Source organism: Alosa pseudoharengus, unplaced genomic scaffold, assembly GCF_046254945.1.
Source record: "Alosa pseudoharengus isolate Yale_2024_CS ecotype anadromous, Long Island Sound unplaced genomic scaffold, YU_APseudo_1.1 YU_APseudo_1.1_scf_14, whole genome shotgun sequence".
Lineage (NCBI taxonomy): Eukaryota > Metazoa > Chordata > Actinopteri > Clupeiformes > Clupeidae > Alosa > Alosa pseudoharengus.
In genome coordinates, this window is record NW_027468609.1 from 35,487,516 (window position 1) to 35,502,515 (window position 15,000).

The 15,000-nt window shown below is 45.3% G+C and overlaps 1 protein-coding gene across 1 annotated transcript in view; it reads right to left on the reverse strand.

The window, feature by feature from the left end:
* The window catches only part of col27a1a (collagen, type XXVII, alpha 1a), a 51,434-nt gene that overhangs the window by 20,934 nt on the left and 15,500 nt on the right, over positions 1 to 15,000 (reverse strand). The window contains exons 6-22 of the mRNA XM_076284835.1: positions 13,293 to 13,346; positions 12,867 to 12,920; positions 11,734 to 11,778; positions 10,705 to 10,758; positions 9,517 to 9,561; positions 8,168 to 8,221; positions 6,092 to 6,136; positions 5,110 to 5,163; positions 3,827 to 3,871; positions 3,503 to 3,556; positions 2,117 to 2,161; positions 1,721 to 1,774; positions 1,276 to 1,329; positions 1,041 to 1,094; positions 854 to 907; positions 696 to 749; positions 434 to 478 (exon numbers count right to left, since the gene is read on the reverse strand). Of these exons, the coding sequence (XP_076140950.1) occupies positions 434 to 478; positions 696 to 749; positions 854 to 907; positions 1,041 to 1,094; positions 1,276 to 1,329; positions 1,721 to 1,774; positions 2,117 to 2,161; positions 3,503 to 3,556; positions 3,827 to 3,871; positions 5,110 to 5,163; positions 6,092 to 6,136; positions 8,168 to 8,221; positions 9,517 to 9,561; positions 10,705 to 10,758; positions 11,734 to 11,778; positions 12,867 to 12,920; positions 13,293 to 13,346 (864 nt within the window). The remainder of the gene's footprint in view (positions 1 to 433; positions 479 to 695; positions 750 to 853; positions 908 to 1,040; positions 1,095 to 1,275; positions 1,330 to 1,720; positions 1,775 to 2,116; positions 2,162 to 3,502; positions 3,557 to 3,826; positions 3,872 to 5,109; positions 5,164 to 6,091; positions 6,137 to 8,167; positions 8,222 to 9,516; positions 9,562 to 10,704; positions 10,759 to 11,733; positions 11,779 to 12,866; positions 12,921 to 13,292; positions 13,347 to 15,000) is intronic.

Here is a 15,000-nt window from a genome sequence, read left to right on the forward strand (position 1 = left end):
ACTGATTCTTTCACAGAGAAAATGTGAGACAGGCTTGTCACAGAGGAGCACAGCGCATTGCACACAGACATACATAAACACACACACACATACACACACACACACACATATACATACATTCTATAAGCTACACAACGACCACACATAAAAGGCAACATTTGCATTAAATAATATACAACATGCTTACCAATTTAATATGGCTTATGATATATGGGCTTTTGAATTTGGAATCATGCCAATAGGCTAGATGCCAGTCTTTAACATTTTCAACTACAACTCTCCCCATTATGACTAATCACATTACATCTGCTGAGTGTAACTGCCCCCACCAGTGATGCAGAGATGAGGGCAGCGGCCTGTTCCTTAAGGAAAATCTAATTGTAACCAGGCGCTTATTGGAACTCTCTGCAGCGGTCTGACAATCAAAACTCACCTCATGTCCTGGTGGTCCGGGTGGGCCTATTGGCCCCTCATCGCCCTGGAAACAAAGAGGACAATAACTTAAGGATTTATGACTACAGGAAGAGTTACGTCTTTAGTCAATGAAGCACACATGTACACAAACACATGCGCAAAAACAACACTCTCTCTTCCTCTTGCAAACAAACACACTTAAAACAGAGATGCAGACACAGAAAAACCACATGCCCAGTCGTTAATGCTCTTATAAAGAACACAAACAAACAGAAACATACCAGCAGCCCAGCACCTCCTTTCGGCCCAGGTAATCCCCTTGCACCAAGCTTTCCCTGAGCACAGACACAAACAGGAGTTCAGCAACACACTCTAAATCACACAGATCATTGCCTACAGACATTCCCGCACACACCAAACAGTAATATACACTTCTTACCTTTGGACCCTCAAGGCCGTTGTGTCCGGGAGGTCCAATGTCTCCAGGAAAACCCTGAGGAACACATTCACTCTCAATCAACAATGAAACCCATTGACTGTATCTGTTTATTGTTCATCGTGGTGTACTATGCTGTGTGTACACATGATCAGTGTCCGTATTCAAGTGTGTTGAAAGCGGAGCTCACCTCTGGCCCTTGGGGACCAGGTGACCCATCAGGACCTCTATCGCCTGGTCTACCCTGAGACACACACACACACAAATACACACACAAACACAGCTCAGTGGGGAGAGTGATGCTGCACACCTGATATAACATACAGGGGGGAGGGGTGGATTTTACAGTGTACAGTAAGTTTAGTCTATTGCCGTTTTATAGTAGGCATACATATATACAAACGTTTCACGTTTGTTATGCTCACCTGAAGGCCTGGTTTCCCTCGTGGACCAGGCAACCCTGGCACACCTTGAATACCCTAAGACATACAAACATATAGATAAATACACCCGTATACACACAAACATCGGCACATAGACACACATACAGCTCTCAACACTACTTCTTTAACTCTGGTGACATGGAAACAAAATATTCTGTAAATAGAATAAGACAGAGTGTGTGTGTGTGTGTGTGTGTGTGTGTGTGTGTGTGTGTGTGTGTGTGTGTGTGTGTGTGTGTGTGTGTGTGTGTGTGTGTGTGTGTATACAGTATATGTCTCTATGCATGTGTGTGTGTGTAGGAGACTCATGGGTAAATGTCCAGACGGTAAGAATCAGACATCTGGCTCAACCATTTTGCTGAGTCAGCTTGTACTATATGTATGTCTGTGAGCATGTGAACAGTGCATGTCTTTAAGTAGGGGATACCTTGTCTCCAGGGAACCCAATCTCTCCTTGCTTGCCAGGAAGGCCAACATCCCCCTGAATAATAGAGAAAGTGAGAGAGAGAGGGGGGTGGGGGTGGAGGTGGGGGGGGTTGGAGGGAAAAGGGTGTGCAGTCTATTAGAAAACAATACAAGTTTTCACATGTGTTCCCAGCACCTTATGTAGACACTCTGAATAAAACTCTGACCCCCTTAGACACAGAGAATTAAACACAAAATCAATACATAATTTCCAAATAAGATCATATACAGATCAAATTAACCAAAGAGGCTGGCCAATAAAAAAGCCTGAAAAGAACATGCGCAATTGAGACAGACCAATGGGGTGATTTTATGATCACATGCTGAGAGACAGGCCAATAACACGCTTTCAGATCACCTTATCACCTTTCAGTCCGATAGGGCCAACGTTTCCCGACACCCCCTGCATCAAAAACACACAAGCACAGAGAATACAATGAGAAAGCACAAACAGACATAGTGATGCCACATGATCACATACAAACACATGAGCACACACACACACACACACACACACACATACACACAGCTAGCATGTTAGATGCAGAAAGATATTTTCCAACCTACTGAGTTTTGCACATCTGTGTCTTTCACTGGCTGACTTAACAAGTTTTTGGCAGTCATTATGTGGCTGAAATATAACCACTTGATGTTGCCTGCAATGTATCTTAACTGACAGTAAAACAACAATAAATACATCATCACTCACAGTCATCATCTAGGAAAGTCTGCTGTTAAGTTCCCTTCTGCCAGAAGTGCACCTGCTGGCTTAACTTTTATTCCCTTAATGTCTTGAAACAATATATTACAATGACTCTTTAAAGAAAAAATACATTCAAGGACTGTTTGTGTGTGTGTGTGTGTGTGTCTTTTGTGAGAGTGAGTGACCAGTGGCCACAGAACATCTACTGTACACCAGGTGGTGCAGATCCAGGGCAAGTAGAGTGACCAAAGACATTTACCACCCTTGGCATGAACTGTTTCAGTGGTTGCCCTCTGGGAAGCGTCTCCGTTCCATCAAAGCTAGGACTGAGAGATTGAGAAGGAGCCCCCCTCTCCCCAGGCCATACGGGCCATGAACGGCAGGTAGGATGGCACAAATTTTAAGTGAAAACCTTGTGCTTGCCACAAACTTTCACATACAGTGTTCAAGTGTAACGTTTGATCTGGCACCGCACATTAAATGTCACGCAGCGTTGACAATGCAATAAGGAGACAACATGTATGAAAACTTAGCCGCAACTTAAAAAACTCAGCAGTGCATAAAGATTGTGTATGATAACTGACTGTATAGGTCAATTGCATGTGCAAGTCCACACTTGCTCCACAAGCTAAGACAAAGACATAGGGGAGATGGGGGTTACTGGAGTCCTATACATGTGATGGAGCAGCACAGTAACAAGGCAGTCAACATTCCCAGTATGTAAATGTGCACATGTTAAAGGTCTCATGCTGTAGTGCTTGGCACTGCCTTCAAAACCTTTCTAAAACATCTCAGCATGTAAAGACCTTAAGACGATTCGGTTTCACTTTATGGAAACTTAAACTATTAAGTTCTTCTTTATTCAGGCGATATTGAACCACTGGCTCCAATAAAACCTCCACTTTCACACAGTGAAAGGCTGTCTTCCATTGTAAGCCATAAATATGTTTCATCTGTTCCACTGTAAAACATATATGTGATGCTGGGGGATCATCTCTGGGGTTTATAAGTGTGTCTACAGTAGTTCCACATGTTCCTCACCTTCAAGCCAATGGGTCCCGTCAACCCCATAGGACCTGCAGGCCCCATATCACCCTGCATCCAGATAGGGAGGACACATATTACAGATCACACATAACAACCAGGCTTGTGCAAAATTCCAGAATTAAATTGAAACTGGCTCTTAAATTCAATTCTTGAATTTCACTTGCATTTCAATTGAGGTATCAAACAGGAAGCAGAATTGCAATTCGAATTGTGCCCAACCCTGATAGCAACAAATATCAATACGCATTTACTGGCATTCAGCCACGCGTGATAGCGATCTGAGTCTGGATGTATGGATGATGAAATACGGATACTCACAACTAATCCACGAACACCAGGAGGCCCTGGAGGTCCCAGCGTGCCCTAAGTTAGCGATAGAGGGAAGAAAAGAGAGAAAGAGAGAGAGCGCAATAGAGAGAGAGATAGAGAGAGATAGAAACACAAAGAGGGAGAGAGAGAGAGAGATGATATACTGCAACCCTTTGAAATGTTGACAAAACATCTAATTTAATGTTTGAGGGGGGAAAAAGACAGACGGGCCTCTCTAATGTGTGGGAGTCTGGGGAGTGTATTTTTGTACTGCATTGCTGGTATGTTAAAGCCAGTGAGTGTTTATGGACATGTTTATTTTGTGATCTGGCATTAACGTGTGAGACTCTGACTTTTTTGATGTGTTTAAAGGCACACATTGACAGCTATGGTGGACACTGAAGGAGCTTGTTTTGTGTGTGTGTGTGTGTGTGTGTATGTGTGTGTGTATGTGTCTGTGTGTGCGTGTGTGTGTGTGTGTGTGTGTGTGTGGAGGGGTCTCTTGTGCTGCACCCATTTCCGTTCCTCCTAGAAGGTGATTTAGGGATGAAAGGATCACTTCTCTCCTCTGCTTCAGGACAGAGGGAGACATGACAGGAAGTAAGGAACTCCAAATATAGCACTTCCTCTGCTAAACTCCTAACTGCATCATCTGACACCAGCCAATGAGAGGATAAGGGAGAAACTGGATGAACTGTGGCATATTTCAGCACACATGCAGACACATTTAATTATTTATTTAAATCCACAATTCATATTACAATAGACAGGATTCAAATATTTCAAGAGATAAGATAGGGCTTTGTCACTCAATGATATTCAGGGGTACAAAAAACATCTCCTGCGCCATACTGCAAGGCTGCCTATAACTGCAGATATGGAGCAAAACTTTGCTAGCTGTTTTATTTTTCTGCTGGAGAGCCCTGCCAGCCTTAACCCACTGAGAACAAGTTTGTGGACATGTCCCAAGCTGCCAAAGATCAACACCACTAGCTTGCACTGATAGCCTAGGTCACATAGTTTTGTCCGTATGGGTTGGTACTTCATGATTTTGTCATTAAAAGTCATGTCCATGTAGAGATCGTACACACATCCTATTTCAAGTATAAACACACACACACGCACGTACGCACACAAACACACACACACACACACACGCAAACACACAAACACGCACGCAAACACAAACACACACACACACACACACACACACACACACACACACACACACACACACACACACACACACAAACACACACACACACACACACACACACACACACACAACTTACTGGCTCCCCGTCAGTTCCTGGTGGTCCTCTCTCACCGAAATCACCAGGAAACCCCTAGAAAGAGATAGCAGGAAGGAAATATAGGAAGATGTGACAGAAAGAAGAAGAGAAAGATAAACAAGAAAAAAACAAGGTTAATCTTTAAGGAAGATCCAATAAGGAATGATCAAATGTTCAAAAAGGAAGTTAACTTCTTTATCAATGTCATTATTATTAGTGGCATTATTATTACACACTGTAATGTCTCTAATAGCAGGGATAAGATGTGTCAGGTGACTCTCCTGGGCAACAGCTTGAAAGCCTGTTCTGAAACTATCTGATCAAGTCCACTTCAGTAACAGAGCCAATTACATGTGCAACAAGTTAGCGGGCGTATCCAACATCTGATACACAGATCCCTCTCCCACAATCCTCTGAAGCCGTTTTTCACTGTCAGTTAAAAAGACAGCTGACAAAACTATAGAGACTACACTGAACTGTGATGGAAACATTACACCCAGGAGTCATTAAGAACAGGAACTTGGACAGGAGGAATAAAAATGGTCCCTTGTTAGCAAAGCCATTTCACCTGTAGTTTTAAAAGTTGGTGGGTGGAGCCAGCTGTGGGTGGATGCAGCTGCCCAGCCAATCAGAGTCAAGTTGGCATGCATACTGCTAAACTTGGTAAAGCCCAATGCAAAAGCCCAAAGATGAAACTTTCTTAGCTGTATGCACCACTGGATCGAGCTTATCTTAAATCTTTTACCCAACATGGCTGATTGGTAGCACATTTCTCTACGAATGTCCCAAAGCCATGGTATCCTCGACAAACAACTCAGCCGAATGGGGTTGTTTGACACGAGAACACACATAAACAAACAAGAGGACGACACATGCAGACACAGCAGTCAGGCGCTCAGCAACACAAACGGACCCTGACGGAAGAGTCAGGCATTCACAAACACAACTCATTAGCTAAAAAGATGTGGAGACAAAACTTTACCGGCCTACCCATCGTCCCTCTCTTCCCCGGTGGTCCAGGAATGCCCTACAGAGAGAGAGAGAGAGAGAACAGTCCCAACATGGAGGGAGGTACAGAGAGGGAGAGAAAGACAGATAAAGTAAGAGTTATGAAACTGTGAATGTGTGTGTGTATATGCATGTATGTACACATGCATATGTATGTGTGTGTGTGTGTGTGTGTGTGTGTGTGTGTGTGTGTGTGTGTGTGTGTGTGTGACGGGCAGAGAGAGAGTGTGTGAAATGGTGTGACCCAGCAACCAAGAGAAACCCGGCAACCAGACAGAGGGGAAAATGATGATGTAATTTAGGGCACATATCATTACTAATGATGTGTGTGTGCCAGAGAGAATGTAATACAGGGCATTTTACAATGTGTTACTTGCAAATGTTTGTGTGTGCATGTGATTATATGCATATTGCACAATGCCTTTGGCTGCTGGTTTCTGGTTTCCATAGTGACAGTACCCGTGGGTGTAGTAAGTCAGCTAATGGCCTGTCATTAGTTGGGCTGTGTGTGTGTGTGTGTGTGTGTGTGTGTGTGTGTGTGTGTGTGTGTGTGTGTGTGTGTGTGTGTGTGTGTGTGTGTGTGTGTGAACGAAGGGGGGCTGTGAATGTATGCATTTGTGTGGAACTAAATGATACAGAAAGTGTTGCATGAATGCTCCAGTGTGATAGAAAATGACTGTACTGTAAAAGTGTGTTTGTGCTTGTTCACCTATATGTGCACATGTAAGTGTGTGTGTGCATCTGTGTGTGCGAATGGTTAATCCAAGCCACCTCCCTCTGCAGGTCAGTGGATAGAGTTTCATGTCTTTCCAAAAGCCTCCAAAGTCAACCTGACACTACAAATGCATCCTCCAAACTTACATAAGTCTGCAGATCTCCTTTAGCTCTTACGTAACAGCGCAGGTCTGCTCTACTCCTTACACATCTCACAGAGGAGCCGCCGCCGGCCCCCGCAGCACAACCTCCAAGCTTGTTCGCAGTCAAGCAGTTGTTTGGCAAAGATAATCAAACAGAGCACGCTCAATAAAAGCAGTGAGAGGAGCAGAGAAAGAGTTAGTAACGGGTGGAGGAAAAGAACTGCAAGAGCAAGGGGAGAAAAGAGGAGAGGAGAGAAGGCAAAGGCACAAGACGAAGATCAAGGGGAAACGGAAATGCGAGGAGAGGGGAGGATTAGAGCGAAAGGAGCACAGATCAAGAAACAGAGGAGGAGGTGGAGGAGGTGGAGTGGAAATTGGGGAGAGGAGAAGAACAAACAGTGGAGGGCAAAGAGGAAAGGATTGAGAGGGGGAAAGAAAGAAGAGGAAGGAAATAAAGGAGAGAGATAGAGGGATAGATAGAGAGAGAGAGAGATAGAGAGAGAGAGAGAGAGAGAGAGAGAGAGAGAGAGAGAGAGAGGACGGTGACACGGGGACAGAGCAGAGGCAGGGGAGGAAGTTTGGCCAGGGCCGGCCGAGCTTGGCCAGTGAGCTTTGACCTCATTGGCTCGCGTCATCAGTCAGCGGGGAGCGCCGGGCTGCTGCTCTAGAGGCGCAGGGTGCGCGGATTTGTTTCGGCTTACAGAAACCGGACCTCCCGGGCTGCACGCGCCATTAGCCAGCGCATAAGACCCCATTCATTTGGCCGGACTGAGCCGTCTCCAGAGCTAATAAATCTCGCTGGTGTAATTTCAGCAGATTACTCCGACGAGATTTATTATGAGAGCCAGAGAGGGGAAAAAAAAACACACACACACACACACACACACAACTTAAAAGTCCCCAGTGACACTGAGTTCTGCTGAGTCACAGCTAGCCGAGCGGTTTTTAGAACTCCCCGTGAGAGGCTAGCTCTGCTTAGTCACAGTCAGCAAGATGTTTTGAGAGCCCCCGATGAGGCTTGCTCTGCCCCGTTGCATGGCAACCAGCTGTTGTTTACACTGCTTGAGGGACTTAAAGGGAGACATCTGATACTTTTAACTCGTAAAACTGCCAGCGCTGGAAACACGCTAGGAGCTGTGCCTAACAATGCCCAATAATGGCGCGCGGTGACTTTGATGGTGGAACACACTCACTCGCTCTCCATCGGCTCCAGGTAAACCAAATAGCCCTGGGATCCCAATAAAACCCTGTAAAAGAGAGTGAGAAAGAGAGAGAGAGAGAGGGAGGTAACTAAATAAACATTTTGGTATTTTGATCACATGATCACACTACTCAGTGAGCGAAGACTTCCTGAGGAGGGAGGGGGCAATTCTGTCCAATCTCGGCAATCCATGGTGAAGTGATGACGAGATGACCCCAACAGATGGATGGTCAGAGAGGTGGATGGATGGATGGATGGATGGGGGTGTCAGTGAACAGATGGAGGAGTCTTCATGAAGATCAAAGCCATGAGGCAAGTGTATATGCCCATGGACTGCATGGTGCTGGGTTCCACGATGTAGTCCAAGGGCACATACTCTCACCTCAGGGATCTGTACCTACACACACAAACACACTAACGCACATACACAAACAAACACACACACACACACACACACACACACACACAAGGCAAGCACACTCACAGCCATACACACAGAAACAAACAAACAAACAAACACGCAGCAAAACTCACACATGCATGCAAGCATGCCTGCACAGAAACCAGTGAAAACACATATTCAGAGAGCAAAACAATGTCAGCTAGTAAAAAACAACAGACCAACAACAAGGAAAGACAAAACAGAAACACAGGGTGGCTTGACAGAAACAGATGGGATGGGATTCCTGTTTAAAGATGGCCCGTGCATGTGTATCTTTTCAGCATAACCAAACATACATATTGTATACATGTATGCTAAGCATATGTCGGTGAGTGCCATCCGAATCCTGCGTGCGTTCAAGCGCTAGTCATATACGTAAAGGGAAGAGTGTGGAGACGTTGTTGCATCAGTGCAGAGTGTCTATGAGCATAGCTGTGTGTTAGGGGGGGATATAGACAGGGGGTCTCCTGTGTGTGTGTGTGTGTGTGTGTGTGTGTGAAGGACAGAGGGGGGGTGTAGACAGCAGGGCCTCAGTTTGAATTTAAACAGGAAATTCCTGCCTATGGGGGAGGGGCTTTCTCTGATAAAGAGCCTTTAATGCAGCTTGGTAAGTGTGTGTGTGTGTGTGTGTGTGTGTTTCTACGTGACCGTGTGTGTAAGTTGAGGAGTAAACCTATGACTGCCACTGGTAAGCATCCCTTGAGAAAGCTTTATATTGTAACGAGAACAGAGGCTAAGAGCCGGACAGCAAGAGGGAGAGAAGAGGAGGTAGAGGGGCAGCTGAAGTGGGCAAGGAACAGGAGCGCAGAAGACAAGGTTGCTTTCACACTGCACTCTCTGGCGGGTGATGGGTTAAACAGGAAGTGATGCTGAAAGAAAATAGCGATTGGTCCACCCACCCGTGCGCCTTTTGGTCCAGGAGGTCCTATAGGCCCAGGCAAACCCTGAGAGAGAGAGGGAGAGAGAGAGAGAGAGAGAGAGAGAGAGGGCAAGAAGGAAAAGGGGGGAGATGGGGGGTAAGAGGAGAGGGAGAGCAAGGGAGAAGGAGGGAGAGAGGGGGGGGGAGAGAGGGAGAGGAAGGCAGAGGGAGGGGGCAGAGAGACAGGGAGAGAGGGAACACAGGTAAGTAGTGTGGCTCCTCTGTGCATGACATCCATACTGAAGTAAAATGTCAGTCTCCCAAGAGAGGGAACAATTCGTCCTCTATGTCCTGCGAGGCCAGACTCTGTCTCTGCGCTAGGTGTTATCTGGGAGTGAGAGGAGCCCTGCTCACTCTTTGTGTTCATTGTGATCAGACTAAAAAAAGAAACTTCCCTTCCCTGCAACCCAAAAGGCCATACTAACACTAGTTGTTAAGTGAGAATCAAACAGATATCAACTCTGACCAAAGAGGCATTTTTACTCACTGTGATCGACTAGTTGTCTTAACTAACTGTCTTTTGGTAGGCACTTTGAAATGATCAGCTGTTTTGTTGTGGTCATAAAACTGGTCATAAAAATATTCTCTTTGCAGCACCTAGGCTGGCCAAATCTGTCCTATTTTGCTCGTGTCCTAAATCCGTTTTGTTGAGTAATCATGGAGGTGAGGTGAGGAGGCTATGTGGGGAACAGATGCAGGAAGGAAACGAGTTTGCGTTCGGAGGCCCCGTGCCACAGGCGTCCTGGAAACAGCTGGCTTCCTCTGGATGGCATTCAGGTGAGGCCTGCAGTAAGGAGCGGCTGCAGCCACCTGATTGGTGTGGTTAAGGCTGAGCCAGGATTAATCCTACTGCTCTCAAACGGCCAATTAGGAGCTGCACACTAACCTTAAATAGCCTCTGGTCCCACTCAACATCAGACATAAACCCAAACTGTACATAAACATGCTCTACTGCACACACACACACACACACACACACACACACACACACACACACACACACACACAGACACACACAGTAATACGCAGCAAGACACACACACATACTCACAAACATAAACTTAGGTGTACACACTCGGCACACACACAGTTTCACATGCCAATACACACATACACACACGCACACGCACACATACACACACAGCGCAGCAATAGAGGATTACTGCACCTGCCTGCCAGGATAACCTTTGGCCCCAGGCAATCCATCAGGACCCTGTAAACCCTGGGAGAGAAAGAGATGGGCAGTGAGACGCCAGACTTGCATAACGTAAGCAAAACTCATCCCCACAACTTTTGTAACTGACTAGAGACCCAGCGAGGATGAGGCTCAAATGATGAAGTCTTATGAGAATCAGACAATGCTCATTCACAAATGCATAGCTCAGACGACAGACAAAACCATGTGCTATTATGCAATCATCTGGAATCAAAATAGCAGTAATTGTGTTTACGCAGAAAGATTTCAGAAAATTACTGTTGTCGTATATCATTAGTGTGTGTTTGTACGTTCAGTGAGTGATGGTGTGCAAGACCATATGAATTTTTGAGGTAATGTGTGTATATGCATGTGTATATGTGTGTGTGTGTGTGTATGTGTGTGTGTGTGTGTGCATGTGTGCGTGCATCTGTCTGTGCGTGTGTGCATATGTGTGTGTGTGTGTGTGTGTGTGTGTGTGTGTGCGTGCATCTGTCTGTGCGTGTTTGCATATGTGTGTGTGTGTGTGTGTGTGTGTGTGTGTGTGTGTGTGTGTGTGTGTGTGTGTGTGTGCATCTGTCTGTGCGTGTGTGCATATGTGTGTGTGTTTATATGAGACAATGCAGGTGCTCTCGTTTCCCAAATGATGTCATCCTCATGGGAAAGGAGGGGGCGCTTACAAAACAGAGGACAAGTATATATATATATTTTTTTTTGTATATATGAGTGTCTTTGAGTGTGAGTGTGAGTGGGTGTGTGTGTGTGTGTGTGTGTGTGTGTGTGTGTGTGTGTGTGTGTGTGTGTGTGTGTGCATATGTGCATGTGTGTTTAATAAAGACAGACAAACAGACAAGGTGTGAATGTGCTTTCATGCTGCTCTACTAGGGGACTAGAGTGCGCTGAGAGCTCCATTTTACTCCGCAGGAAGCGCTACAAAGAGAGCGTGTGGAAGAGAGAGAAAGAGACAGACGGAGACAGACAAGGGAAGGGAGTTGTACCCACTTGCTCTCCTGGGAGGCCCACTGGACCTGGATGGCCTTTCTGCCCCTAAAAGAATAGAAATGGAGAAAGAAATCAGATGAAGACAAACACAGACCAACGGATGGACACGGTCACAGACACACACAGAAACATGCGCAGGGCATAAATCTCACATGCTGTACGTACTCATGTTAACAGTGCTACCTGGCAGAGAACATGTGTGTGCATGCGGGTATAATATAAATGCCTTCCTGTAGGACTCAGACCTTGTGCTTTGTGTGTGTGTGTGTGTGTGTGTGTGTGTGTGTGTGTGTGTGTGTGTGTGTGTGTGTGTGTGTGTGTGTGTGTGTGTGTGTGTGTGTTGTGTGTGTGTGTGTGTGTGTGTGTGTGCATGAGCCATAACTAAACCGCAGAACACTGTGGATTGTGCTGACTAGAGAGAAATGAACAACCAGCGGAAAAAACGCATGAATGATGGAGTGAGTAAGGGGAGGAGGGAAACAGAGAGAGGGAGAGGAAGAGAGAAAAAGAGAGGAGGCTCTGTTTTCCGAAAACATGCTGCCCAATATCTAGGAAAGAGCGATGTTGCTGTGTCGTCCAACCATCAAACCGACATGATTGTGTGTGGTGTGTGTGCATCTGTGGGTATGTGTGTGTGTGTGTGTGTGTGTGTGTGTGTGTGTGTGTGTGTGTGTGTGTGTGTGTGTATGTGCACTCTCTCTGAAGCGGTAGATCTTTAATTGGAAACACATGGAGCCAGCTCCATATAATCGTGCACACACACACACAAACACACACACGTTCAAATTATACACACAATATTTATTTACATGTTTCACACATGCATATTTATGATCTAAATCCAGGTAAAAGCTAAAAAATTGCAGACTCAAACAAACACATGAATGTCTACACACACTGTATACTGTATGCATGCACACACAAAACTCTCTCAGACAAGAGCCCACTTATGTAATGGAGCATTTACCCGCAATGTTTCATTTTCTGGCCCAGAAGCAGTTATTCATGAATGTCTTTGGCTCCCAGATACATCTATAGTAATTTTTGCCTTCAGAAAAAAGGACTTGGTGTGTGTGTGTGTGTGTGTGTGTGTGTGTGTGTGCGAGCGTGTGTGTGTATGCTTTATAGCCTACCTTACGCCCGAGCTGACCAGGCAACCCCACAGGCCCCATAATGCCCGGGTCTCCCTGAGAGACAAACAAGCAAACAAACAAACAATACAGACAATTACTAGAAAACCATTTTATCATCTTCTGACCTGTTTCCCATGTCTGTGTGTGTCTGTCTGTGTGTGTGTGTGTGTGTGTGTGTGTGTGTATGTGTGTGTGTGTGTGTGTGTGTGTGTGTGTGTGTGTGTGTGTGTGTGTGTGTATGTGTGTGTGTGTGTGTGTATGTGTGTGTGTGTGTGTGTGTGTGTGTATGTGTGTGTGTGTGTGTGTGTGTGTGTGTGTGTGTGTGTGTGTGTGTGTGTGTGTGTGTGTGTGTGTGTGTCTGTGTGTGTGTGTGTGTGTGTGTGTGTGTGTGTGTGTGTGTGTGTGTGTGTGTGTGTGTGGTCTTACTTTGTCTCCATTAGGTGCTTTTCCTGGAGAAAGTCCTGGGTCTCCTTTGTGACCCTGTGACAACAAATCCATTTAAAAAATAAAACATTAAGAAGTGTGTGGTGTGTGCATATAAATGTGTGTGTGTGCATGCGTGTGTTCTTGTATGTGTGTGTGTGTGTGTGTAGGTATGCCTATGCATTTATTCATGATTGAGTGAGAAGTCATTGAGTTGTGTATATGTGTGGGATCCACGTGTGTGTACATTTGTTAGTGGGCAAGTAAACACTCCCAGCTTTACTACTTCAAAGGCAAGGTTAAGGTATTAAGAGCTGAAGGCCTGCTGGCAGACAAAGACAACATCAAACAATGAACAAGCTCTACTTCCTCACATACAAAGCGCTTTCAGATATAACCTCCGGAGTATATGAGGAGGTTTGTCAAACGGAGGTCCTACCCTTCGGATGATTCAGATATGATGCTAAACTGCGGACCTAATACTGACCTTACACGGACGTATGTGTGAACGACATACACGCACATTACAGAATCTCCGTGTGGTTGTCGAGTGAGGGGTGGGGGCTTGTAGAGTTCACAAGATGCTGAGACATGACGCAGATTATATGCGGCCGCTGCCTGTCACAGCTGCTACAAAATATAGCCTATCATTATGTAGGCTAAAGAAGAAGAAATCTATTGTGCAAAGGCTAATACTTGAAGTAGGCTAGTCACGTAAGTGGGCACTTGAAATTGACCTAGCCTACAGTATTTGTATGTGTGCTTCAAATAAACACATTTATCTGTTTTCAACGTTATGTACCAGAATTAGCTAGGCTATAGAACCCCAAATCTGGTTTGCGTTGGAGAGAGAGAGCATGCACAAACTTTATGGTAGGCTACCAGCCAATTCAGTAGGCTAACTCAAGACTTCAAGATCATACAACGTTTTTAAGCAACAAACAAAATACTAACATTAATAACAGTGAAGTTATGGTTTATTTTTTCCAAAAGCATCCTCTCCCCATGTGTAGCATTTACATAAGGAGCTTGGAACAAAGTTGGGTTTTCTTCGTTTTCATTTCTAGGCATATATGCTCAGCAAATATCAGCGAGCTCAGCAGGTCATGAAGGCTATCAATGAACAGAAAACCGTGTTGGCTAACAATTTATTAAATACTCCTGTTATTGTCGTCAACGACGTCGCTATAGGCTACTGCCTTTTCAGCGCCTTCTGCTTATGATGATTCAGTCTTCTGAATTCGTTTCTCCTTGCCATGCAGTTGTAGCCTAACGTGTCTCTAACGTTCCCTTCAGGTGTTCTATCAAAATGTTGTATGCCCTCATGGACAGTAGCTCCGTGATGTCTGCATCTTTCCAGGTTGGAGATTTTCTGGACAGCACTATGCCACTCCATCATAACACTGGCATTTAAGTCAGATCTAACCACATGGACGCATGAAAGAAACGTCACCAACACGCCCTCTCACTAGGTGTGATTTTAACCGAATGTTCTACTCCTCGTTCAGACACAGCACATTTACATAATGTCCGGAGGAAATACTAGGTCGGGGGTAGTATAAACACCGGGTGAATTCGGACTTCCATATGACCGGTTATGTCGTTCAGATATACGGCCCCACCGTTTAACATCGGCAGAACCTCCGGTCTTACACGTATGTCTGAAAGCGCTTACACACACACACACCTGGTGTTTTCATATTTCCAAGAG